This window comes from Notamacropus eugenii, chromosome 5 (assembly GCF_028372415.1).
Source record: "Notamacropus eugenii isolate mMacEug1 chromosome 5, mMacEug1.pri_v2, whole genome shotgun sequence".
Lineage (NCBI taxonomy): Eukaryota > Metazoa > Chordata > Mammalia > Diprotodontia > Macropodidae > Notamacropus > Notamacropus eugenii.
In genome coordinates this window covers 227,350,390-227,375,655 of record NC_092876.1, presented here as the reverse complement: position 1 = coordinate 227,375,655, position 25,266 = coordinate 227,350,390, and the positions used below count along the sequence as shown (strand labels likewise).

Below are 25,266 nucleotides of genomic sequence, written 5' to 3'. Positions count from 1 at the left end.
TGCAGATTCAAAATCAGTTTTTATCACTTAGATCTCCTATCTTTGCATCTCATAACATACATGTTTGGTATAGAAAGATATATTTGGAAGGTTCAGAAGAAATTCTGCTTTTTCTGTTTACTTTTTCTTTTTTTCTATTGAGACTGTGATTTTAATGGTATAGAATACTCCCTGATGAGGAAATTAACTCTACTGGAGCTGCTTGGTGCCTCCACTGAAATTCTTAGATATTTGCTTAGAACATTAAGAGGTTAAGCAACTTGTTCAAGGTCATACAATAAATGCGAGAGGTAAAAAATGAATCCATAACTTCTTCCTTCCTGCCTAGTTCTCTGTCCACTAGGTCATACTGTTTTAATAGAGATATCAGTTATTTAAAAGAGAGTATATATACATATATTTGTAACATGAATATGAGTTTGACTTTCCTAATTCTTATATAATGCAATTATTCTTAGAATAGCAATAGTTCTATTGATCAGATGGCAAAATTGGTTAATATGTTTAGATGATATTAATTTGGTCATCTGTTATTTCTTTTTTTCTAGGTGGTTTTGCAAATTTTTTTAAAAGCAGTTCCATCCATCCTGAAAGCACTTCTGGTCTGCTATATGTGTTGGCTATTTTTTAGCCTAATGGGAGTTAACTTGTTTGCTGGCAAGTTCTACAAATGTGTTAACATCACAACTGGTGAAAGACTTTCCAGGACTATTGTAACCAACTTTTCTGAATGTATGATGCTCATCAGTAGTAGGGGAGATGTGCAGTGGAAGAACGGAAAAGCAAATTTTGACAATGTTAGAAATGGTTACCTTTCTCTCCTTCAATTAGTAAGTGGTTTTCATGTGTGTGGACTCGTGTGTGTGTATGCATGTTGTGTGCATACATGCACATATATACACACATACACATTCCTATCTGAGTATATTTTTCCCAAAATGTATGGAGGAATAACAATCAAGATTTTATTTTTCCATTGTTTGATTATGAGTTTACAAACAAATATAAAAATGGAAGTATATTTGAAAAAATTTTATGAAATCTCCAGGGTATTGTGGAAAAAAATGTAGGTTAGATGATGATGTAGTTTGGTGAAGTCCCCCCTAACTGAAAAGATATATTCAAGGTTTATTTTTTTAATGGACCCATTCTAGAAGTATTCTAGTGGATGGAGTGTGGGGGAGAGGATTCTACCCATTTTTTTCTTTTCTTACCCAAACCTATTATAGTGCCAATGCAATATTCACAGAGCCTAAGGTGGCCATGAATATCACAGTGCAATTCTGAATTGCAAAATACTACAGACTCTCCACATGGAAGACAGAAAAACATTTATTCAGACACAAGAAAGCCAAATCCGTCATAGTAACAAAGATCTATACACAATAACAATGCAGAGAACAACAGCATGCCCAAGCCCTCCCCGTGCTGGGTTTACCTAGGCAAACCAGCTCCCTTAAACAAAATCACAAACAAGCTCTCTCACTCACACTAGCCAGCTGCCTGCTTGCCTACATCCTTCCTAGCTCTGAGTAGACTCTGACCAGTTTCCTCTCAGTTCTGCTCTAGCTCTGCCTCTTCTTGTTCCACCCTTCCTGTTCTACCCATTTAGCAAACTCCTCCCACCACAGGCTCCATGTGATTCAGAATTCCATGTGACCCAGGCAGGCCACATGGGCCCATCAATGAATGGGAAAGATCTTCCCATTTAAATTGCCATTACACCTGTTTCATCAGTCTTTATGTGGAAATTTCTTCCATCAGTGCAAATGAACAACTCCTTTATTATTTAAAGCCTTAGAGAGTTGTCTGGACCAGTGAGAGGCTGATCGACTTAAACAAGTCATACAACCAATATGTATCAGATGTAAGTTGAACTCAAGTCTTCTTGACCCAGAGGACAGGTTTCTTACACACTACTCTAAACTGCTCTAGCATACAACAATTATTTGATTGATTACTTTATTGAACATGTAGAAGGTATATTCATAAAGATAATGTTCAAAAATGAATTTTTTAAATTAAAAAAATTAAAAATTCAGCATTCAAAAATACCACTAGGTCAGAATCTTATGAAACAAAAGCAAGAGGGTGATATTTTAAAAGAACAAATATGAAATCCTTCCAGATACAGATTAGAACAATAAATTAAACAAATACTAGATGGAGGAAGATCTAGAATAACAACAATCCATATGTAAAAGACCTAGGGGATGATTGACTACAATCTGAAAATTAACTAATAGTGTGACATAAATGTTAAGACAAAAGGTTATGCAATCTTAGGCTGTGTTATTGGCAATGTTCTTTTCAAGATTTATGGCTGGTTCTAACTGACTGTTCAGGACACATCTGAAGTATTCTGTTGAGCTTTGAGTTATAAGAAAGCTATTCACAAATAAGATATTCAGAGAAGAACAAGGAGGTCTTAAACGTCTCATGTGAGGAACAATTATGACAAATTGATACAAAATCTGTTTCCTATATATCTCATAGGAACATATCTGTTTTTATTGCTTTTGTGAGTGGAATGTTCTTAATATCTTTGAAATTTTAGAACTGTTTTAAGGAGGAACTACAGGCCAAAGTAGGCATTGGGAGGAAGTGAGAAGGGGTGCAATGTGTTTATCATCTAGCACAATGAGGGTGCTAGCAAGTGCAAGCAAGTTGCTGTGTATGTCAAACTGTGGACTCACTCCCTCAAGTTCAACAGCCACCACATATTTTTCATATCTGAGCATTTTCATATCTGGTGCTGAAGAAGAGACAGATAGAGTTGGAGTATTCGAGGGAGTGGAAAGAATATAGGGCATTTAACATGTCATAATTTTCTTTTTCTTTTTATTTAATCAGTTGTTTTCTAGCTTACTTGTATAGAAGAATCCTAAATATTGAAAGGAGAATCAAGCTTCTCTGCAGTGGTTAATGACCAATGTGGTGAGGCCAACCATAAGCTGTAATTGTAGGGGTTCTTAACCTAATCTCTTTGGCAGGCTAGTAACGCTTATGAACCTACTGGGTTTCTAAATACATACAATGAAATATATAGGACTACAAAGAAAACCAATTATATTGATTTTTTTTCAAATGGGTAGATAGATAGATATAGATATATTTGAATAAATATGGCTTGTAGAGGACACAGAGTGTTCTGATTGATTTTTTTAAGACAATGCATGAAGTTGAAATTGTGGGATTTCAGAAATCAACAAAGTGGAGAGTTGAGGCACTGCAGTTTTATTATGGGTTTTTTTTCCTAAAGGAAAGTTAAAGGGACCCTTGATATAATTGCTCTAGGGAACTATTGGGTGAGAAAAGTCCCTCTACCAATTCAGGTTAGCACCATGTCTGCTGTGGAATGGAGCACTAATATGCGAAGTGTCTTGCCTAAGATCAGCAACCAATGTGTGCCAAAGGCAGGAATTGACCTTAATTCTTCCTGGTTCTGAAGATGGCTCTCTATGTCCTACTCCTTTCTGTCTTTTTTCCTAAAATCATGCTGTTTACCTTTGTGTAAGATTAGTCCTGGTGTTGCAGTTGCAATAGATGTCTTTATTCTCTTTTATGAATTGTCAATTCAGTTTTGTCTTGTATTCATTATGTTCCACTCTTACTAACAAAACCAGTTTGTTAGCTGAGGATGATGATGATAAGGAGGAGGAGGAGGAGGAGGATAGCGCACACATCCATTGCTTTTACTGCTTCTAATGTAAATTGTCAGATAGGTGGTCCCTAAAATATCTATTTTACAGACGAGAAAATTGGAGCTCTGAGAAGTGAAAATGATTTACCCATAATCCCATACCTGGCAAATCTCAAATTGTACATTTAGATAGTGGTTGTTGACCAAAAATAGGATACACAGTTTAATTCTAATATTCAAAATGTCCCAAAAGCGTTAGTACAGTGCTAAGCTTAACATTTACTAGCCAAATGTGATATTTTTGAAGGAAGAAAAAAATTAGATTGAAACTAGATATATACATTAAGTTAAAACAGTATTTTAAAATATGACAAGATTTACTCATCAACAAGACCTTTAACCTGTCCTAAATTAAGCTTGACATCTCTCTTGTTCTTAACTCTCATCTCTAGAAGCAAAATTTAACAAATATACTGTTTGCAGGCCACCTTTCAAGGATGGTTAGATATCATGAATGCAGCTGCTGATACAGTTGATGTAAGTATGGGACAATATATCACCTAATAATAGCTATTCATATTTCAAATTAACTAGATTCTTCACAATATGTATCCTTGTGAGATCCTTAGTACAGGTATCATCATCCTCATCTTCCAGGAACTGAGGCTCAAGAAGTGTAATTATTTGCTCAGTTACACAGTTGGGAGGTAGGAGAGTCAGAGCACGAACCTAGATTTTCTGATTAAGGAAAACTAAGTGCTCTTACCACTGCAGTGGATGCAGTCACCACTACCCACAGAATCAATAAGTTAACATATTTATTATGCACTTACTATGTGTCAGGCAGTGTGCTAAATACTAGGGAACAAATGCAAGCAGAAAGAAGTCCCTCAAGGAGCTTCCTATTCTGATGGAGAAGAGAACACCTAAAAGGGAGTTCTAATGGGGAAAATTGAGGATACCTAGTGAGGGGGCATAGTGGTAGATGAAGTCTTGTGGTGATGAGTCAACAATACAGCCTGAAGATGGGGCTGGCTTTAGCTTCCTCCTTCAAGTTGAAGGTTCTGTAAGGAATCAAACATCCAGAGATAGAGGGCACAAGTGCAGAAGTTACTTATAGTGTGAGAAGCAGTTCACAGGTAGAGTGAGCTTCCAACCCAGACAGGATAAGCCCTGCCCGGGGAAGAGGGGAAGAAAAAAACAACATTAATAACTCACAATCATCTAATGCTTTCAAGCATGCAACATGCTTTCTACATGTTGACCCTCTGAGGGAGGTAGTATAAGTATTATATACATTGAAGATAAAGAAACAGCCTTTGAGAGATCGGAGCACTTGTCCAGTCACAGAGCAAGTCTTTGTCAGAGGCAGAATTCAAACCATCATCTCCTAACTCCATGTCCACTTCACTTTCTTCTATTATGTGCTCTCCTGCCTCTGAGGATTATCTTTAACTCAGTTTCTAAGGCTCTCAAAAAGAATTCTTCCAATTAAAGGAAAAGGTGCTAAGAACAATGAATCTGTTAAATAAATAGAGTGTATTGCACAAGAACTGATAGGAACTATAGCCTTATTTCAAATGTATATTTGTTCTCTGAATTGCATAGCAGTTCTTTCTCATTAAAGGTGGAGCTCATATAATTTGCAAAACCTGTGGACTTTCATTTTCAGAATATCTTTGGTTCCCATTCCAAGGGTTTATTTGTTAATTGACATAAAGTAAGAATGACTAATTTAAGCCTAGGAAATAAACTTAAAAAAAAAATCAAAGCAAAATGGTAGCCCTCAGATAATAAGACAGAAAAGAAATGATCACACTTTTTCCTGAGAGTTACTGCATTAAATCAAAGTTGTTGCATTAAACTGATGTATTGCTAATATTTGCTGTGTTTTTTTCTTTTCCTTTTTAGGTAGGAAGTCAGCCTGAGTATGAGAGCAATCTTTACGTGTATCTTTACTTTGTCAACTTTATTATCTTTGGGTTATTCTTCCCCTTGGTCTTCTTCATTAGTGTTGTCATTAATCATTTCAAACAACAGATAAAGATAAGTATTCCAAGTCTGAAACCACATTTACATGAATAATAATAATGATCTGGAGTAGACTGTGACTGGAGCTAAGGAGAGTTCCAAACAAAGTGCTCTGGGAGGATCTGAGCAGAGAGAGAACACTTTAAGCTAGGAAAATCAAACCATCCATCAATCAACAAGCAGTTATAAAGCCTTTACTTTGTGCTAGACACTGTGACAAGCTCTGAGGATAAAAGAAAAAAAATAATAGTCCCTAACCTCAAGGACTTTACATTTTAATGGTAGAGATAACATTTAGAGATACAAATATATGCATGGAGTAAATGAAATAGACAGAAGGGAATTGTGGGATGGGACACTAGCAGCTGAGAAGGACCAGAAAAACCTTCATGGAGAAGGTAGTGTTTGAACTTAGTCTTGAGGGAAACTAAAGATCCCAAGAGTTGCCTCTTGTGAGGAAGGAATGTAAAAGTTTGGAGATGGGAACAATGCAGGTATAGGTTCTTTGGGGGTTTTTTTTGGTAGCAAGAAGAAACAAAGTAAGCACTGATAAAAGGAAGACAACATCGTATAGCGGAAGGGTCATTGTAGGCCAGGAAGCCTGTTGTACAACTTTTTCTAAGTTGCAACTATTGACTTCCTGAACCAACTTGCATATATGTTAAATGAGACCTGGGGTAAATTATCTTCAATGTTCCTTCCAGTTCTAAAACTTGATAAGCCTGAGACAAAAATAGCATCTGTTCTGAGTCTAAAGCTGTAAATTTACAACTCCACAGATGTTACCAACTCATGGACTACTGGTCATACCTGGATTGAGACATATGGGTGCACAGTATATGCATTTTTTATATTTCACATATACATCCCATTACTGAAGAGCTTTTAGATTAATTTTCTGTAAGATCAGCCATTGTATTTCCTATATCTACTATTTCAAACTTTTTCATCCTGCTCCAAGCCACTGTCCCTGTATCCATCCTCTTCTATCTCAGCATATTATAGAGCAGAAGCCACACTAACCAAGTTTTAAGAATTTGGAGAGGGGTAATCAATATTGTAAAATTTGAGGACAGTAAAGTCTAAGAAAGTGTTACTTGATTAAAAGAATAATTGGTTATCTTTGAGAAAATTTTTGGTTGACTATTTTGAGCAAAAAGATAGTTACAAGGGCCTTGAGAAAACCTGGGTATTTAGAGTAGAGAAAATTTTTACCATAGCCCTAAACTCCAGTAAGCCATTAGATTACAGATTTTTTATCTTAGAGATGTCATTTATTCAACTGAATTCAACATAACTTTATGAGGTACTTATTGCATTCAGAATACTGTTTTAGGTGCTAAGAGAACTGATTAAAGCAATTATATTAAACTTTGCCTTTAGGCCAAGTACTATGCTAGTAGAGATATAAATATTAGTTAATATACAGTATATGTTCTTGTGAAGTTTATTGTATGTTCAAAAAAGGGAATGTGACATGTTCACAGGTGATATAACCATGAAGGCACCTAGAGATTATAATGATTGAAGTGTTAGAGGTGAGAAAGAGGACAGATTTGGCCTCAGACACTTAGATATGCTCTGTCTCCCTCAGTTTCCTCATCTGTAAAATGGAGGCAGTGGCACCTTCCCCCTCAGGTTGTTTCAGGACTAAGATGAGATGATATTTGTAAGGGGCTGACCTAAGCTTAGAAGTACTATATAAAAGCTAGCTATTATATATACACATATATGCACATATATGCACATGCATATGCATATTCCTGGATATACACCTATGTATATCTATGATGGAGCTAGGTGGTTCATAAAGGTTCATAAAGCAATAGGTCCAGAGACAAGAAGGCTCGTCTTCCTTAGATCAAATCTGGGCTCAGACACATCAGCTGTTGTGATGCTGGGCACAACTTCAGTTTCTTCATCTGTCAAATGAGCTGGAGAAGGAAATGGCGAACCATTCCTGTATCTTTGCCAAGAAATCTCCAAATGAGGTCATAAAGGGTTGGACCCAACTGGGAACGACTAGACAAGAAAAGGAGAATGCTCAGAAAGCAACAGTAGTAGGCAGAAAGTGAAGAATATGGCTAAATAACACCTAGATTAACCCACCATCAGTTGATGAATCAATCTATCATTCTTGACATAAGCAGTCTGGGCATTTTATGTATGTATATCCTTGTATATACATGGAGCTACATGAAAATGCATAATTTCCTTAAGAGAGGTTTTTATTTAGTGCTATAGGGGTGCAGTTCATTTTAAAGAGACAAAATTCTCTACTATCATGGCTCCAAAAATGAGTATTCATTGATTGGGTAAAATTGAGACAAGAAATAGTATTTTATAGTTTTCTTTCTTTTATTTTTTACATCAATGGTCTAGGTGTCTTCATGACAGAGAATCAGAAGAAATACTGCAATTTGATAAAAAAATTGGGGCATGGGAAACCCCCAAATCCGATACCTCGGCCACGGGTAAGCAAAATATCCACCTCTCATCCAGATTGTTAGAAGACTGTTTTTATTACATCCTTGAAAACCTTTTTTTTTTTCAAAAAAGAGAAGCTGATGAGTTTTATAGTATACGAATCTCTCCTCTCATTTTTGACCATCTGCCATAGTGCTGTCATATTAATAATTTATAGTTTTAGAACTTATTCCAGTTCTGCTGTCCTTTTGTGTAGTATAGAAATTATAGTCATTCGTGTTCTTGATGAAGTGTGTGACTCCTCTACCACTGTTAGATTCAACTCTTTCATTCCTTAAAGTGATTAGTTTCCTGAATTACTGGGACCAGAAAAAAAAATCAGCAACAAAAATGAAACCTTTGTCAATGAGCCTTTCAGCAAGATGGATGAGTAGTCCTTGCTTTTTTCCACTTAAGAGGACCTAACAGTGCTTGTGCCGTATAGGCAATTCCTTTGACAGTAAAGGATCACCTCCATATCCCAGTGAGGGGGTATTTATTGGTTAAGGATACATAGGTTAAAGAACTTGCCAGAGTCACAGAGCTAGTAAGGATCTGAGGTCAGATTTAAACTCAGGACTTTCTGATTCCAGAACCAGTGCTCTATCTACCGTGCCACCTAATTAAGCTAGAATGTAGCTCAGCCCGAAGAAATGAATTAATATTGATGGACATTAGGTACTCTCTTAATCTCTCTTCATTTATCTTGAATTTATTCTATACTGCACATAATATCTTTTTTTTAAGATGAAAAGCATTTATTATGTTCTAGGGGCTATGCTGAGAGCTGAGAATACAGATACAAATATGAGAGTTTCAGCATTCAAGGAGCTTACATTCCAGTGGGGGAGACAATCCAAACTGGGGGGATGATAGCCAGGGTAGAAAGTTTTAGTCTGGGAAATCATAAAGAGGGAGAGTAGAATAGTAGAGCAGTCTGTTAGTACATACCTTCTTTTTAGCAATCTTTTTTTTAAATTTTGTGTTCCAAATTTTACTGCTTCCTCACTCCAACCCTTCTCCCACCCACTGAGAAGTCAAGCAATATATCCATTATACTTGTGATGTCATGTAAAATATATCTCCATATTAGCCATATTATAAAAAAAAGAAAACAAAGTGAAAAACAATACACTTCAATCTGTATTCAGAATTGATCAGTTCACTTTCTAGAGATAAGGAACATTTTTCATCGTAAACCCTTGGGAATTTTTTGGATCATTCTATTGATCAAAGTAGCTAAGTTTTTCATAGTTGATCATAATTGCAGCATTGCTGTTACTATGTACAATATTTTACTGTTCCTTCTCACTTCACTTTACACCAGTTTATGTAAATCTTCCCAGGTTTTTCTGAAACCTCTCTGTTCATTTTTCCTTCTAGCGCAATAATATTCCATCACAATCATAAACCACAACTTGTTCAGTAATTCTTCATTGAATGAGTGTAAACTGATTTTCCAATTCTTTGCCACAACCAAAAGATCATGTGTGTGCATGTGTGTGTATATATGTATATATATATACATATATACACACACATATTTGACAAATAGATCATTTCCCTTTTCCTTTGTACTCTTTGGGATATAAATCTAGTTAGTGATATTGTTTTATCAAAGGGTATACACAGTTTTATAATCCTCTGGGCATAATCCCACATTGTTCTCTATACTGGTCAGACCAGGCTCCTATTTCACCAATAGTGCATGGATGTACCCATTTTTTCCATATTCTGTTCAGCATTTGTCACTTTCTGTTTTTTAATGTTAACCAGTCTGATAGGTGTGATTTTTAAGAGTTGTTTTAATTTGAATTTCTCTAATTATTAGTGAATTAGAACATTTTTATATAATCATTGATAGCTTGGATTTCTTTTTCTGAAAACTGGCTATTCTGGCCATTTTTCAATTTGGGTAATGACTTATTTTTATAGATTTGGCACACCTCCCTATACATTTAAGAAATAAGTCCCTTATCAAATAAATGTACTACAGTTTTTTCCGAGTTCAATAATTAATTCAATAAATATTTCTCGAGTTTCTTGTATCCTATCATCTTATGATTATAAGGGACCTTATAGATCATTAACTCCAGCCCCTTCATTGTGTACAACCTTATGTCCTATCAATTATGTGTGGAAGCCAACACAGGAAAAAGAGGGCAATGTTGACCTATAGTCCCATGATTCACAGAGATTCTTTAGCACACAAGACAAAGAGTGAGTCTACAAGGACAGCAAGGGTCCATCAGTAGAAAAAATTGATAGTCCCACCACACAGAATACATGAAATGCCCTTCTGTGTAATCTATGTGATTCCTTCATGTTTGTCTTTTCTATGTATAGCTTTTGTCCACAAGTGTTTCCCATATTTGTAATTTCCTGTATTTATTTACTTTGTGTACAGCTTCCAACTGATCAGATATGTACATGTATAAATATATATATGTATGTATATATTTAGTTTCATTTCTATATTGATTTCCTAGTTCTACTTATTCCATGTGGTATCACTTCATTTAAGACTTCCCAAAATTTTCTTATGTTCATCATTTCTTGCATCTCAGTAATATTACATTACATTATCCATATACCATTCATTATTAGTTCAATCATTACCTATTTTGTGTTAACACAAAAACGTGCTGTTATATATTTTGGCTTATGTGGTAGCTTTTTGCTCATCTTTGATCTTAGAGTTTATGCCTAGCAATTTACTCACCTGTATTTTAAAGAATCTAGCCCCCCCTCCCCTTTATAAGCATGTAACAATAATCTCTTTCCTTCATGTCTGTTTTCTATTCTCCATTTTACAAAGATTGATATTAAGTCAGAAATTGGGCTAAATTTTTTAATTATAGCTAATGACAGCTAACATTTATATCACACTATGTGCCAGATAAGGCTAAGTGCTTTACAATTATTATTTCATTTGATCCTCACAACAACTCTGAGATATATGTGCTGTTATTATTACTGTTTCATATGTAAGAAAACTGAAGCAAACATAGGTTAAAGAACTTGCCAGAGTCACAAAGCTAGTGAGGATCTGAGATCAGATTTAAACTCAGGACTTTCTGATTCCAGAACCAGTGCTCTATCTACCGTGCCACCTAATTATGCTAGAATGTAGCTCAGCCCAAAGAAATGAATTAATATTGGTGGACATTTGGTACTCCCTTAATCTCTCTTCATTTATCTTGAATTTATTTCCCTATTTTCTTCTGTCTTTTTATCAGAAGACAGATCTGGTAGAGATTCTAAATATTAACATCTATTATTTTATTATAATTTTCCCCAAAATTTGTGTCATTGGAGTAATGTGGGATGTTTGCTACAGATGTTTAAGTATGTTCTTTTATCTTATAGATTTGCATTTGTAAGTTTCCAGCCTCACTTCCAGCACCTAACAGAATGCATTGCATCTAGTAGGAGCATTTTGATTGCTCACTTAGTTAAATCATCAATGTGATATTCAAGCTCTAGGGAATCTATTGTTCAGTATTTTTTTAATGAATCTTGAAAAATATTGTTATACAAAGCAGTAGAATATTTCTATTTATGTATGCAATTATGTCTGAGTACTAGATGTATTAAGGAATTAGTGAGTGAAATAATATATAAGGATTGGTAGGGGAAGTGCATTTTGATACAAATGCTTTTGTTTAATAACCCAAATGGAAAGAAGGCAAAATTTGCAAAGTAAGAAAATTAATATAGTATTGTTTACATTATGAAATATTAAAAAAAATATATTACAGATTTAATTCAAGAGGTTCAGTAGTGCATTTCAGTGACTGTTTATTGATCATTAATCACTTGATGAAGAAGTTGAAGACAGTAAAAGAGATAAATCATTTGATATTACCACCAGTTGAAAATTCATGAGCATTGCAGGCACTATAATGATACACTATTGGCAAAAACATCTTTCTCATGGGACTTACTGTAGTGAGTGTCTAAAATTTATTAAATATGATCAAATCAAATGGGTTAAAATATATAATTATAGTTTAATTACATGAGTTTTTTAAGTCTAATGCTTTTAATTACAGTTTGATATTCACTCCATTATTTCAGAACAAATTCCAGGGATATGTATTTGACCTAGTCACCAAAGATGCTTTTGAGATCACTGTTATAATATTCATCCTTCTTAATATGGTGACCATGATGGTGGAGACGGATACCCAGAGTCCCTATACAAGCAACATTTTGTACCAGATCAACCTGGTGTTCATTGGTCTCTTTGTGGGAGAATGTGTGCTGAAACTCATCGGCCTTCGCCAATACTACTTTACCATAGTCTGGAACATCTTTGATTTTGTGGTAGTCCATCTTTCCATTATGGGTAAGGATGTTTACTTTTCATGTGTCAATTTAGACTGATCTTAAATCAGACAGGAAAGACCTTAAGATTCTTGAATCTTTTCCAAAATATTATCAATAGTTTTGAAGGAAGAAATTTTTTATACTTTTTATACTTTACCTTGGTTGGATCATATCTGAAAGACTGTGTTCAGTTCTGGGTATCAAAGTTCAAGAAAGATATAGGCAACCACATTAATAAGTGAGTGAGCAGCAGGGCAAAGCTCCAAGAGATCCTGACGTACAAGGATTGACTAGAGGAAGAATTGGGAATGTTTATCCTGAAAAAGAGAAAATAGAGAGGTAATCCTCAAGTAGTTGCAAGGATGCCATGTAGGAGAGGAATGAAAACTTACTCTACTTAGTTCAGTACAATAAAACCAGGAACTATGGATGGAAGTTGCAGGGGTAGATTTGGGCTTGATATAAGGAAAAACTTGCTTGTAATTAGAACTGTCCCAAAATGGAATGAGCTATTTAGAAGGCAATGGGTTCCCCTTCAATGGACATTTTCAAATAAAGGCCAGCTGATCACTTTTTAATGATTAATTTGTTTTTTATCTTTTTATTTCAGGCATTGAGTTTAATAAAATGTGTTATGAATATAACTGAATACTATAGAGAAGATTGTTTTTTAGGTTCAGACTGCCCTATATGGAGCATTCCAGTGCTCACTTTTGTAATTCTGGATCTATGTGTCTTCATGTCCAGGATCCTCTGTTTTAGAATTTAGCTACTAAATTTTACCCTGGTAGTTGATGTTGAATAATCATTCATTCATTCACTAAACATTTTTAAGCATCTGTTATGTGACAGACACTGTGGTAATCTCTAGGGATACAAAGAAAGGTAATAAATAGTCACTAATCTCAAAGACTCTGTCTGAAGACTAAGACAGTATTGAAGTCACAAGGCATATAGGGAATAAACTGGAAATAATCAACAGAGTGGAAGCACCAGAAACAACAGATAATGGGACAAGCTTCCTGCAAAAGGTAGGATTTTTTGTTAGGACTTGAAGGAATCTAGAGATGCCAGTAGGTGAAGTTGAGAAGGAGGAACTTTCTAATCATGGAAGACAGCCAGTGAAAAGAGCTGGAGTAGAGATCTGTCTTCTTTAAGAAAGAGCTGGAGGGATAGCGTCACTGGATCACAGGACACATTGGGAGAAGGCAGGGGTTAATATTTAAGAATGCTAATTTATTAAGTACTTACTATGGGCTCACACCAACCTTTTATCATCTGGATCCAATCTAGTTTTATAATCTTACTTTTCACTGCTCTCCAATACAAACCTTTATCTCCAAACTGGATGACTTTATGTTCCTTTTCTACGTAAACATGCCTTATGCTTTCTTATCTTCATATCATTACCTATGCCATGTCTTTTATTCCATATTCCCATATCTTTATTTCCATCTATTAAAATCCTATCCATCATTCACCTAAGGCCTAAAAACAGTAATGGAGAGATCTTTGGTCTTCCTAGAGCATGTAGCCAAACCACGTTAGAGATTCTTCCAAGATTTATCAAAGTGGATAACAACTATTCACATCTGGTAATTCATATGGGTCAAAATGACACTTCCAAAAGAAGTTCATGAGTATATCAGTGATTCTGAAGACTTGGACAAGAAATTGATGGTCATAGGGGCATACAGTTTCCTCATTTTTTTCCATTGAAGGCAGGGAATGAATAAGAGAAAATACTTTGAAATTAAACATCTAAGAATGTAGTATTTAAGAAATTGATTTAGATTTCTAGAGTCTAGCTTATAATATAGAGTTGAGAGATTCCTGCCCAGAAATGCAATATATCTTTAGTAAAAGGCCTAGTAATGTTGTATTTGTTGAAAATCAAGTGAAAAGTTCTTTATACTAATGGTGGGAGTGGGAGAAGACTAACTATATGTAGCCACAAATTTAGACCCTGTAAGGAGTTAAAAAGTAAAAAGAAGGGCAGAAATTCACAGAAAGAAAATCAAAGAAAGTACCAGGAGCAAAACACACAGCATCCTCAGGGTCAATAGAATGAAAATACCTCACAATAAAATACAGAGCTGCTTACTTAGTTTTCTGCGCAAATGAAATTAATTTTACAATGGAAATGACAGAACCAAAATGATTAACAGAGAATTGATATCCAAGACATAAATAGGTACAAAGAGAGTGCCAACCTGCCTTGAACAATTCCATTTTCCTGACCCAGATGAACTGCATTCTTGAACACTGAAAGACCTGGTACATGTGATTGCTATCTGATTGTCAATACTTGAAAAGTTATGAAAAACAGAAGAATGTTGGATCATAAATTGATAACTGGACTTCAGAAGCCATCCATTCCATTTATTCTAATTCCTTTATTTTGCACATTAAGGAAGCGAGAATCATAGAGGTTAAATGACTTGACCTTGGTCACATAATTAACTGTGGTCCTGTGCATGACTTGAAACCAGACTATTTTGATTGTAAGTCTGGCACTTTCACCATTATGTCATGCTGCTTCTTTTTAAAAATTTATTTATTTTTAGTTTTCAGCATTCATTTCCATAAGATTTTGCATTCCAAATTTTCTTCACATCTCTTCCCTCCCCCCCCACCCCAAGACATCCTGATTACCCCTTCCCCCAATATGCCCTACCTTCTATCACACCCCTCCCTTCCCTCATCCCTATCTCCTCTATTTTCTTGTAGGGCAAGATAGATTTCTATATCTCATTGCCTGTGTATCTTATTTACCAGTTGCATGTAAAAACAATTTTTAACATTTGTTTTTTAAAACTTTGAGTTCCAGCTTCTCTCCTTCCTCTTTCCCCACCCATCTTCACTTGCAAGCAATTTGATATATTATACATGTGAAGTTATGCAAAAGACTTTCATAACAGTCATTTTGTGAAAGACTGACTATATTTCCCTCCATCCTATCCTGCCCCCCATTTATTCTATTCTCTCTTTTGATCCTATTGCATCTCAAAAGTGTTTACTTCTAATTACTCCCTCCTCCCATTTGCCCACCTGCCAGGCCTAGAGGCCTGTGGGCTACCTGAGTCTTATCTTACCTCTATCGGAGGTCTTCGGCTGGCCAAACCAGATACTCGTATGAGAGAAGAGACCTATCAGAGTCGAACAAGGGTTGAGCTTTATTTCAGGGTTCTGGTTACAAGTGCAGTGGGAATTCTTCCTTAGGAGGGAGCGAAGAATCTCCCAAGGAGGCAAAGATCTTACAGTAAGAGATTGGAAGTAGAAGTGTAAGTGGGGAGAGAGGGGGAGGGAAGAGCGAAGAGAGGGAAAGGGAGGAGAGGCCTTCTGTCCTGTAATGACCCCCCCCCCCCCCCCCCCCCCCGAGCTAAGAGCGCTTTCAGGCTTTCCTGATCCTAATTAAGCTCTCCAGCCGCATAGTTTGCACCTGACTACCGTGCCTGTCAGATAACAATAGGTGAGCCCAGACCTGGGACAGTCTCGAGGGTGGGGAGAGCTCTCTCCCATCACGTTTCTCACGGGAAGAGGCGGAAATACACGAGATAGCTCGGTTCACCTCGATTCCCAGCCGTTTCCTGGGGGGCCTCGTGAGAACTCTAAGATTTAGAAGTTCCCACCTTTACCCGCCCGAGACTGTCCACATGGAATTGAGCTTCCATCCCCAGCACCCACCCTTCTATCATCCTCCCCAAATCCCACTTATCCCCTTCTCCTCTACTTTCCTGTAGTGTAAGATAGATTTTCATACCAAATTGAGTGTACATGTTATTCCCTCATTAAACCAAATATGATGAGAGTAAGGTTCACTTTGTCCCTCTTACTTCCCTGCCTCTTTCCCTCTATTGAAGAAGCTTTTTCTGGTCTCTTTTAAGTGAGAGGTATTTGCCCCATTCTATTTCTCCCTTTCTTCTCCCAATATTTTCCTCTCTCACATCTTAATTTTATTTTTTACTTTTATTTGTTTCATTTATTTTTATTCATATGTATTATGTCATTTTATTTTGCATTTTATATCATATTCAATTCACTCTGTCCCCTCTGTCTATATATATATACATAATCCCTCAAACTACACAAATATATGTATATATTTATATGTATAAATATACATATGTATATGTGTACATATGTATAAATATACATATGTATTATATACATATGTATATATGTATATAAAAATGAGAAAAATATTATCTTTCCATGTAGGGATGTAAATAGTTCAACTTCACTAAGTCCTTTCTGATTTCTCTTCCCTGTTTACCTATTCATGCTTCATTTGATTCTTGTGCTTGAAAGTCCAATTTTCTATTCAATTCTGGTCTTTTCATCAAAAATGCTTGAAAGTCCTCTATTTCATTGGATGATCAATTTTGCCCCTGAAGTAGTATACTCAGTTTTGCTGGGTAGGTGATTCTTGGTTTTAGTCCTAGTTCCTTTGACCTCTGGAATGTCATATTCCAGGCCTTTCGATCCTTTAATGTTTGAAGCTGCTAGATCTTGTATTGTCCTGATTGTATTTCCAGAATATTCCAATTGTTTCTTTCTGGCTATTTGCAATATTTTCTCCCTGACCTGGGAACTCTGGAATTTGGCCACATTGTTCCTAGGAGTTTCTCTTTTTGGATCTTTCTCAGGAGTTAATCAGTGGATTCTTTCAATATTTATTTTACCCTCTAGTTCTAGAATATCAGGGCACTTTTCCTTGATAATTTCTTGAAAGATGATGTGTAGGCTCTTTTTCTGATCATGGCTTTCAGGTAATCCCATAATTTTTAAATTGTCTTTCCTGGATCTGTTTTCCAGGTCAGTTGTTTTTCCAATGAGATGTTTCACATTGTCTTCTATTTTTTCTTTCCTTTAGTTTTGTTTTATAATTTCTTGATTTCTCATAAAGTCATTAGCTTCCATCTGCTCCATTATAATCTTTAAGGAATTATTTTCTTCTTTGAGCTTTTAGACCTCCTTTTCCATTTGGTCAATTCTGCCTTTTAGATCATTCTTCTACTCCTTGGCTTTTTGGATCTCTTTTGTCACTTGTGTTAGTCTGTTTTCTAAAGTGTTATTTTCTTCAGTATTTTTTGGGGTCTCCTTTAGTGAGCAGTTGATTTGTTTTTCCTGACTTTCTTGTATCACTGTCATTTCTCTTCCCAAATTTTGCTCTACTTCTCTTACTTGATTTTCAAAATGCTTTCTGAACTCTTCCATGGCCTGAGACCAATTCATATTTTTCATGGAAGTTTTGGATGGAGGAGCTTTGACTTTGTTGTCTTCTCTTTGCATGTTTTGGTCTTCCTTGTCATCAAAGTAAGATTCTATAATATGATTCTTTTTTTGTTTTTTGTTCATTTCCCCATCCATTTACTTGACTTTTGAGCTCTTTGTTGGGGTTGTTCTCTGCTTCCAGTGGGAGTTGGGGGTGTATGACTGTTAGCTGCTCAATCCCCCCACAGTCTGTGGGCCTAGAGCTCCAGCAGCTGCCATTGTCCCTGCTGCTGCTGTGGCTGCTGAGAGTTCTTTGACACCCTCCCCCATCTGCCTGTGGGGCTGGGGCTGAATCATTCTATTCTCTCACACCTGGTCCCACAGTGTTTTTCACCAACTTTCCAGTTTGCACTCACGATTTTGGGGTTATGAAGTCTGGAAACTACAACATGTGTAAGAGATTCAGTCCCCTTGCAGCCTGCTCAGGTCCTTTCTATTCTGGCACAGCCCACACTGGACTGTGCTCTGCTCCCAGCATGGCATGATAGACATTTCCCAGAGACATTCCAAGGCTGTCTTGGGCTGGAGATTTGCTTCTCTCCATCATTCTGTGGGTTCTGCGGCTCCAGAATTGTTTACAGTCTTTTTTTACAGGTATTTGACTGGGCTTGTGAGGAGTGCTCTAGCAAGTCTGTACTGTTACTCCGCCATCTTGGCTCAGTGTCATACTGTTTCTAGCACAAGACTGGATAAGGGCAAAGGTTGTCTCAATTTTAAAAAAGGTGGGGGAGAATACAGTTTGTACACAATAGACCTTTGTCTTGATTTTAAGAGAAATAATATAATGAATCATGGATAAGATGCTTAATGAACATATAGACAAGGAAGTGGTGATTACAAAGATCCATCATTGATTTATTCAGAGTGGTTCATGTCAGACTAACCTCATTTCATTTTTGACAGGATTACAGACTAGTAGATGTGAGAGTGCTGTAGATATACTTTATCTAGATTTAAGCAAAGCTTTTAGTAAAATACTTAATACTTTTCTTGTAGAGGAGATAGGAAGAAAATGAAAGACAGAAAAAGTATATAGATTATTTGAGAATACAATCAATTGAATTTAGATCTGGTTGGATAGGTGCATTTAAAGAGTTATTAATGATTCATTGTCAGAAGGACAGGAATTCTGCAGGAGAGAACCCCAGGGATCTATGATAGACCCCATCCTAATTAATATATTGTCAGTGACTTGGATAAAGACGTAAGTGGTATGCTCATCAAACTGTCAGTTAACACAAATCTAGGGAGAATGATACCTAACACATAGAAAGATATGAAATTCATTGTAAATAAATATAAAGTACTTCACTAGAGTAGAAAAAAATAAAACTTCATAAGTATAAAATGAAGAAGGCATGATAAATAGTCATTGTTCCAACAATGTCAGGGTTTTAGTAGACTACAAGTTCAATATGAGCCAGCCACGTGATGTGGAACCCAAAATCATTGTGATCTGGGATTATTATATTAAGAGATACATCCTTCCAGTAGGAAGATAATATTTCACTGTACTCTGCTTTTATCCAGCATCATCTGGAGTAATGGGCATTATGGTTTAAGAATGGCATTGATAAACTAGAAAGAGTCTAGAAGAGGGTTACCACAATGTGGAAGGACTTTGAACCCATAACATAAGAATATCAGCTAAAGGAAAATAGCATGTTTAGCCTCCACAAGACTCAGGAAATATATAACAGTTGTTTTCACCTATTTTAAGAGTTATCATATAAAAGAAGGATTAGATTTGTTCTTTTTGGCCCCATTATGAGTAATGGAATGAAATTGCAGAGAGAGATTTAAACTTGATTTAAACACACACACACACACACACACACACACACACACACACACATTAAAAAAAACAATTAAGGCTATCCAAAAATAGAAGAAGTTGTCTTGAACTTCTTCTTGGAGGTTTTTCAAGGAGTTTGGATTACAATGTGTTGAGTCTATTGTAGTGGAGATTCCTTCCAGCTGTCAAATCTGTGTCTCTGGATGTATTCCTCCTCCTTATTTTCACCTGTAGCTCCATTCCTAGCAAGGGTCGAGCATTCTTAATGGTATTCCTCCTCTTCACCCATTAACCCCTCTGAAGCCTTTGAAGGATTTAGAAAAGCATGTGTATTCCATTTCCTTTTGCCTTTCTAAATTCCACCTTCCTCCAGGGCAACTAAACTGGATTATGCAAATTGCCTTGGGAAGAAGAGAAAATAACATGATTTATGAACTCATGATGGATGTTTAAACATGTCCCTTTTCATATTTTTCCACAGTTGTATTACAACCTCACTTGATGGACAAATATCTCCTGAACTATGCTGAAGTGCAAGTGATCCGTCTCATCAGGTGTGGAAGAGTCCTGACTTTCACTAAAGGAACCAAGGGCATAGGTTTACTAATCTATGCCCTTATGCTGTCCCTTCCTACTTTGTTGAATATTGTGCTTTTGCTCTTCCTTGTCATGTTTATCTATGCTATCATTGGAATGTCCCACTTTGCCTATGTTAAAAAGGATGCTGGAATTAATGACATGTTCAACTTTGAAACCTTTAGCAACAGCATACTTTGCCTCTTCCAAATTACTATGTTTGCTGGGTGGGATGGTCTGCTAGTGCCAATTCTTAACAAAGGACCACCAGACTGTGACCCAGAAAAAATTCACCCAGGAAGTTCTGTGAAAGGAGACTGTGGAAATCCCTCTTTGGGAATTTTATATTTTGTGAGTTATATCATTATATCTTTTCTGGTACTTGTAAACATGTTCATTGTTGTTATCCTGGAAATTTGCAGTGTTGTGACTGCAGAAAATGCTCAGCCTCTGAATGAGGAAGCTTTTGACAATTTTTATGAGGTTTGGAAGCAATTTGATCCCAGTGCCACCCATTTCATAGATTACAGTCAGCTCTCTGAGTTTGCTGCTTCATTGGATCCTCCTCTTCTTATAGCAAAGCCAAACAAAATCCAGCTCATAGCCATGGATTTGCCCATGGTCAGAGGTGATCGAGTTTTCTGTGCTGATGTCTTAATTGCTTTTATAAAGCACATTGTAGGAGAAGGTGAAGCATTTGAAAGCATCCATTTACCAATTCGTAAGCAGTTTCTGTCATCATGTCTTTTTCAAATTGCTTATGAACCAGTTACAACTACTTTAAAACGAAAACAAGAAGAGGTATCAGCTCTTGTCATTCAGCGTGCTTTTCGACAATTCTGCTTAAGGCAAAATGTATTAGGTACATATAATATCAAAGGTGAAGATAGGGAGAAGTTGACTGTTAAAGAAGATGTAGTGTTTGAGAAAGTTCAGGAGATCTCACCTCTAGAGAAAGTAGGTGATCTGAGCCTTTCTCCCACTTCCATACCTTTGGATAGTAGAATAGAGCAAGACAGAGAGAAACATGAAACAAACTAGACAGAAAGGGGAGACAAAGGCAAAACTGACAAGGAAAAGGAAAACTAGGGCTTCTATTTTGTCAGCAATTGGTTAACAATTATGAAAGAGACAGTCTGTGGACAGGACTATTTTGATAAATCTATACCAAATAAAAACAGAACATAAACACATTGTTCATGCTTCTACTAGTACAGTGACTCATTTCTGTTCATTTATTATTTGTTTGGTTGGTTTTAGTTTTCAACACTCACTTTTATAAGATTTTGATTTCTGAATTTTCTCCCTCCCACTTCTCCCCCCTTCCCCCTCCCCAAGACAGCATGCAATCTGATATAGGTTCAGTATAATGACTCTTCAGTGACTAACTGTGATTTATTATTAAAGTAACTTTGATAAGTATTGTCCATTTGCACTGCTTCTCTTAGGACAGAGAAAAGATAAAAGGGCTGCTCAGAGTGACAGAGACCATACACTAAAGTTTCTAGTTTTAATAAAACACGTGAGCAAAATGTTTTTACTTTTGCCTTTGTCTTCTCATCATAACATCCTTGCCATTCATTACCCACCCACCTCAGTCCTTGTCTCTGTCTCTGTCTGCTTGTCTGTCTCTGACTCTGTCCCTCTCTCTGTCTGTCTCTCTGTATCTCTGTCTCTCTCTGTCTCTGTCTCTCTTTCATACACATATCATATCACATCGCACATGCAAATGCAAATGCAATTAGGAACATATGTACTTAACTTTTTAAAAATTCATTCTGTTGGAAAAGCAGCAAATTAAAGTGGTTTACTGGTTCCCTGCAGTGCAGTGTTCAAACTGGTTGCAGCTGCTGAGATTTTAGCTCATGCATAAGGAAATTTGGTATCAGAATCATACCATTCTGCATATAAATGGCTTCTCCAGTTTAAGCATTTACCATTATTATATCTTGCATCAGAATTAACTTTTTTATGCCTTAAGGTCTTACAGATCTCTCTTAATATGTGGGTTACTAAGTTTTATTCAGTATACTAATTATTTAGCCTCAGCAATACAGAGATTATACCCAAAGGTATTATGCCCAATGCTCCATCATCCTTCTTATGTTTATTCTATGTATTGAATAAACCTTCAAACCTTCAAAATGATGTGAAGATCTTCACTGCCATCATAAAAACATATGCAGTTTTTGAAGCAAGGTAGCAATTCCTAAATCTTTTCTTGACTGTTTTCTATGAAACCAAATGCTATACCTTCATACCCTCAAATGCCTGGGATATCCCAACTACAAATCACTTTGTAACCTGGATTCTTTTCTCATCTGCTGGTATTTCTTAACCAACTGTCAGCTTTCAGCAAAGCTAAGATTTTGTTACTCAGTGAAATGCTTGCTGTTAATTAACTAAAAATTTGATGCTGTGGTGCATGTCTAGGCAAATGGCTATGACTTCTACATGGTTTCACAGACATGTATATACAGTCATTTTTCAGTGACCTATACAGCATAGGTGATCTAGAAATGTTTGTCAACAAGGTCCTTCTCAAGCATTCACCAGTTAAAATAATGCACTTCAATGTCCAGGAAGCATCAGTGATCTGCAGATTATGTATCATGAATGTGTGTTTGTATTGCCAAACTATTATCATATTTCTCTGGCTGCTACCCAGAATTAGATTATCATAATTACTACTTCTTTGGGGAGGCTCTATGGAAGTACAATTTTTAGTCCTCTCCCCCTTATGTTTCTCTGTAATAAAGTTTCCCATGTATATCTATCTTGTGAAATTATACGACAGTGTTGACTAATATGGTGATCATCTTTCTAGCATCTCCCCCCCAAAAAAACCTCATGTGCTTTATATGTTTTATGCTTACTCACCTATGTAACTTGCTTCTCCTCAATAGAATGTAAGCTTCCTGCAGGCAAGGTCTTTTTCATTTTATCTTTCTGTTCCTAACACAGAGCCTGATAAATAATATGTGCTTAATAAATGTTTGAGAATTTAATTGAATATAAAAATCATGCTTTTGCCACTACAAATTAGACATCACTCATTTCTGTCAGTTTCCCCAAAACCATCACCTGATTGCCAAAGTACTTTGAGGATAATTTTACCAGACATTTTAAAGATATTCTGCCTTGTAGTTAGCTGTGCAAATGGTAAATGTAAAGTCGACATCCTTCCAAATCTAATACAATGATCTGTTATACCTGCATAAAGTCTAGTCATACACTTTTGGAATTTACTACCAAATCCCTCTGTGTTTGTCTTTCGTAAGTACCCCATTATCCTATGACTGCCTTTTGCAATCATGTTTGATATTTCTACAAGTTGATTAGTTAGCAGAATACTAATAAACTTACAATAGTCTCTCCACCAGTGATAACTCACATCAACAAAGCAAAAATAAAATTATGTCTTTGTTTAGGTGATCGTAATTTGTTATATCTTATTAAGGTTTGCTATTTGTGAGATAGATCACCAACCTAATCAATCTACATGCTTATTATCGATTTGAACTTCAAAAATGACTTCCTGATTTTCATAGATCTACAGTTTGCAAAAGTTGGAAAGTGACTTAAAGTTCATTAAGTCCAACCTGTCCTTTTTTAACAAATTAATCAACTTTCTTTAGCAGTACTGTGAATAAAAAACAGTTCTGAATATCTTTAGCTAGATAATATGATTCTTGACAGTAGCCAAGTTGAGGACATCATTGTGGTTTGAGAGAAAGGTTTTCTGTGCCTTCGGCATGAAAAAAAGTTCTGATAGCATTAGAGAACTTTAAAAAAAAAGGGGGGAGGCCAGACTTTTGCCCTTCTCATAGTGACAGCTAGGAACTTTTGCACCTGAGACAGGTACCAACTTCCCATGGCAGGCAGCATACAGGGCATTCTCAGTGGTTGAGTGGAGGACTCACCATCCTGTGTCAGTATGCAAAGACCACGGAGGAATAACAAAGGCAGTGAGTGAAAAGGCTGCTTACCCACTTCCAACCAAAAGAAGCAGACTATTTGGTTGTGTCTTATTATAACTTACTATTCTTAACAGTAAAGTTAGCTAATAGTGGCTAACATTTACATAGCATTTACTATACGCCAGGCACTGTGCTAAGTGCTTTACAATTACTATCTCATTTGAAACCGAAGACAGTGATTTCTTTATATCTGGAATGTAAAAAGCCTGATTACTAGGGGAGAAGGGATGATTGGAAACCTTTATAGCAAACAGATTTTGGGGGGAAATCAGCTGAAAGGGCTTTCAATCACCACCACTACCCACAAAAAAGCTCAAAATATAATGTTAGAACTAAAAAGGACTTTCAAAGAGATCTTTTCATTTAATTCCATTCTATGAAGAGGAAACATTAAAAATGACTTCCTTAAAATCACAGAGGAAGAAGCCTTCTGGTAATTGAAAGTGAGGCTCAATCGAATTGGAATAAATGAAACTCCCTTCTCCAAGACACACAAATTATCAGAGGTGGAAAGATCTTTAGTGAGCATATTATCTAACCCATTTACACATGGAGCAAAAGTCTCAGACTTGCCATCAGTGCTCTTTTATCCAGACTGTCCTGAAATAGAGCTTCCCTCAATATTATAAACACTTTTACAACTTCAACTTTTATTCTATTATTTTACTTGCAAATTCTTTCTTTTAACTTGAGTGTTTTAATTTTTCCAACTACATGTAAAGATAGTTTTCAACATTCATTTTTTGTAAGATTTAAGCTCCAAATTTTTCTTCTTTCCTCTCCCACCCCCAAGAAAACAAGCAATCTGTTATGTTACATATGTACAATCATGTTAAACCTATTTCCACATTAGTCATTTTGTGAAAGAAGAATAAGAATAAAAGATAATAACTACAACAAAGAAAAAAGCAAAATAAAATAGTATGATTTGATTGGCGTTCTGACTCTATCAGTTTTTTCTCTGGATGTGGACAGCATTTTCCATCATGAGTCTTTCGGAATTGTCTTGGATTGTTGTATTGATGAGAAGAGCTAAGTTCATCATAGTTAATCATTGTACAATATGTGGAAGTTCTTTTTAAGAATTCAATTGTTTTAAGATTTAAAAGTTTTCAGAATTATCAATGACAAGAAAATGTACTACTTCACCCTTCTCTGACTCTAGC

At 36.0% G+C, this 25,266-nt stretch overlaps 1 protein-coding gene across 1 annotated transcript in view; it reads left to right on the top strand.

The window, feature by feature from the left end:
- LOC140505813 (sodium channel protein type 9 subunit alpha-like) overlaps nt 1–25,066 on the top strand; it is a 146,665-nt gene extending 121,599 nt beyond the window's left edge. The window contains 6 exon segments of the mRNA XM_072612198.1: nt 549–830; nt 4,127–4,184; nt 5,559–5,689; nt 8,044–8,148; nt 12,221–12,491; nt 20,026–25,066. Of these exon segments, the coding sequence (XP_072468299.1) occupies nt 549–830; nt 4,127–4,184; nt 5,559–5,689; nt 8,044–8,148; nt 12,221–12,491; nt 20,026–21,209 (2,031 nt within the window). The 3' untranslated portion in view covers nt 21,210–25,066.
- The last annotated feature ends 200 nt before the right edge of the window (nt 25,067–25,266 follow it).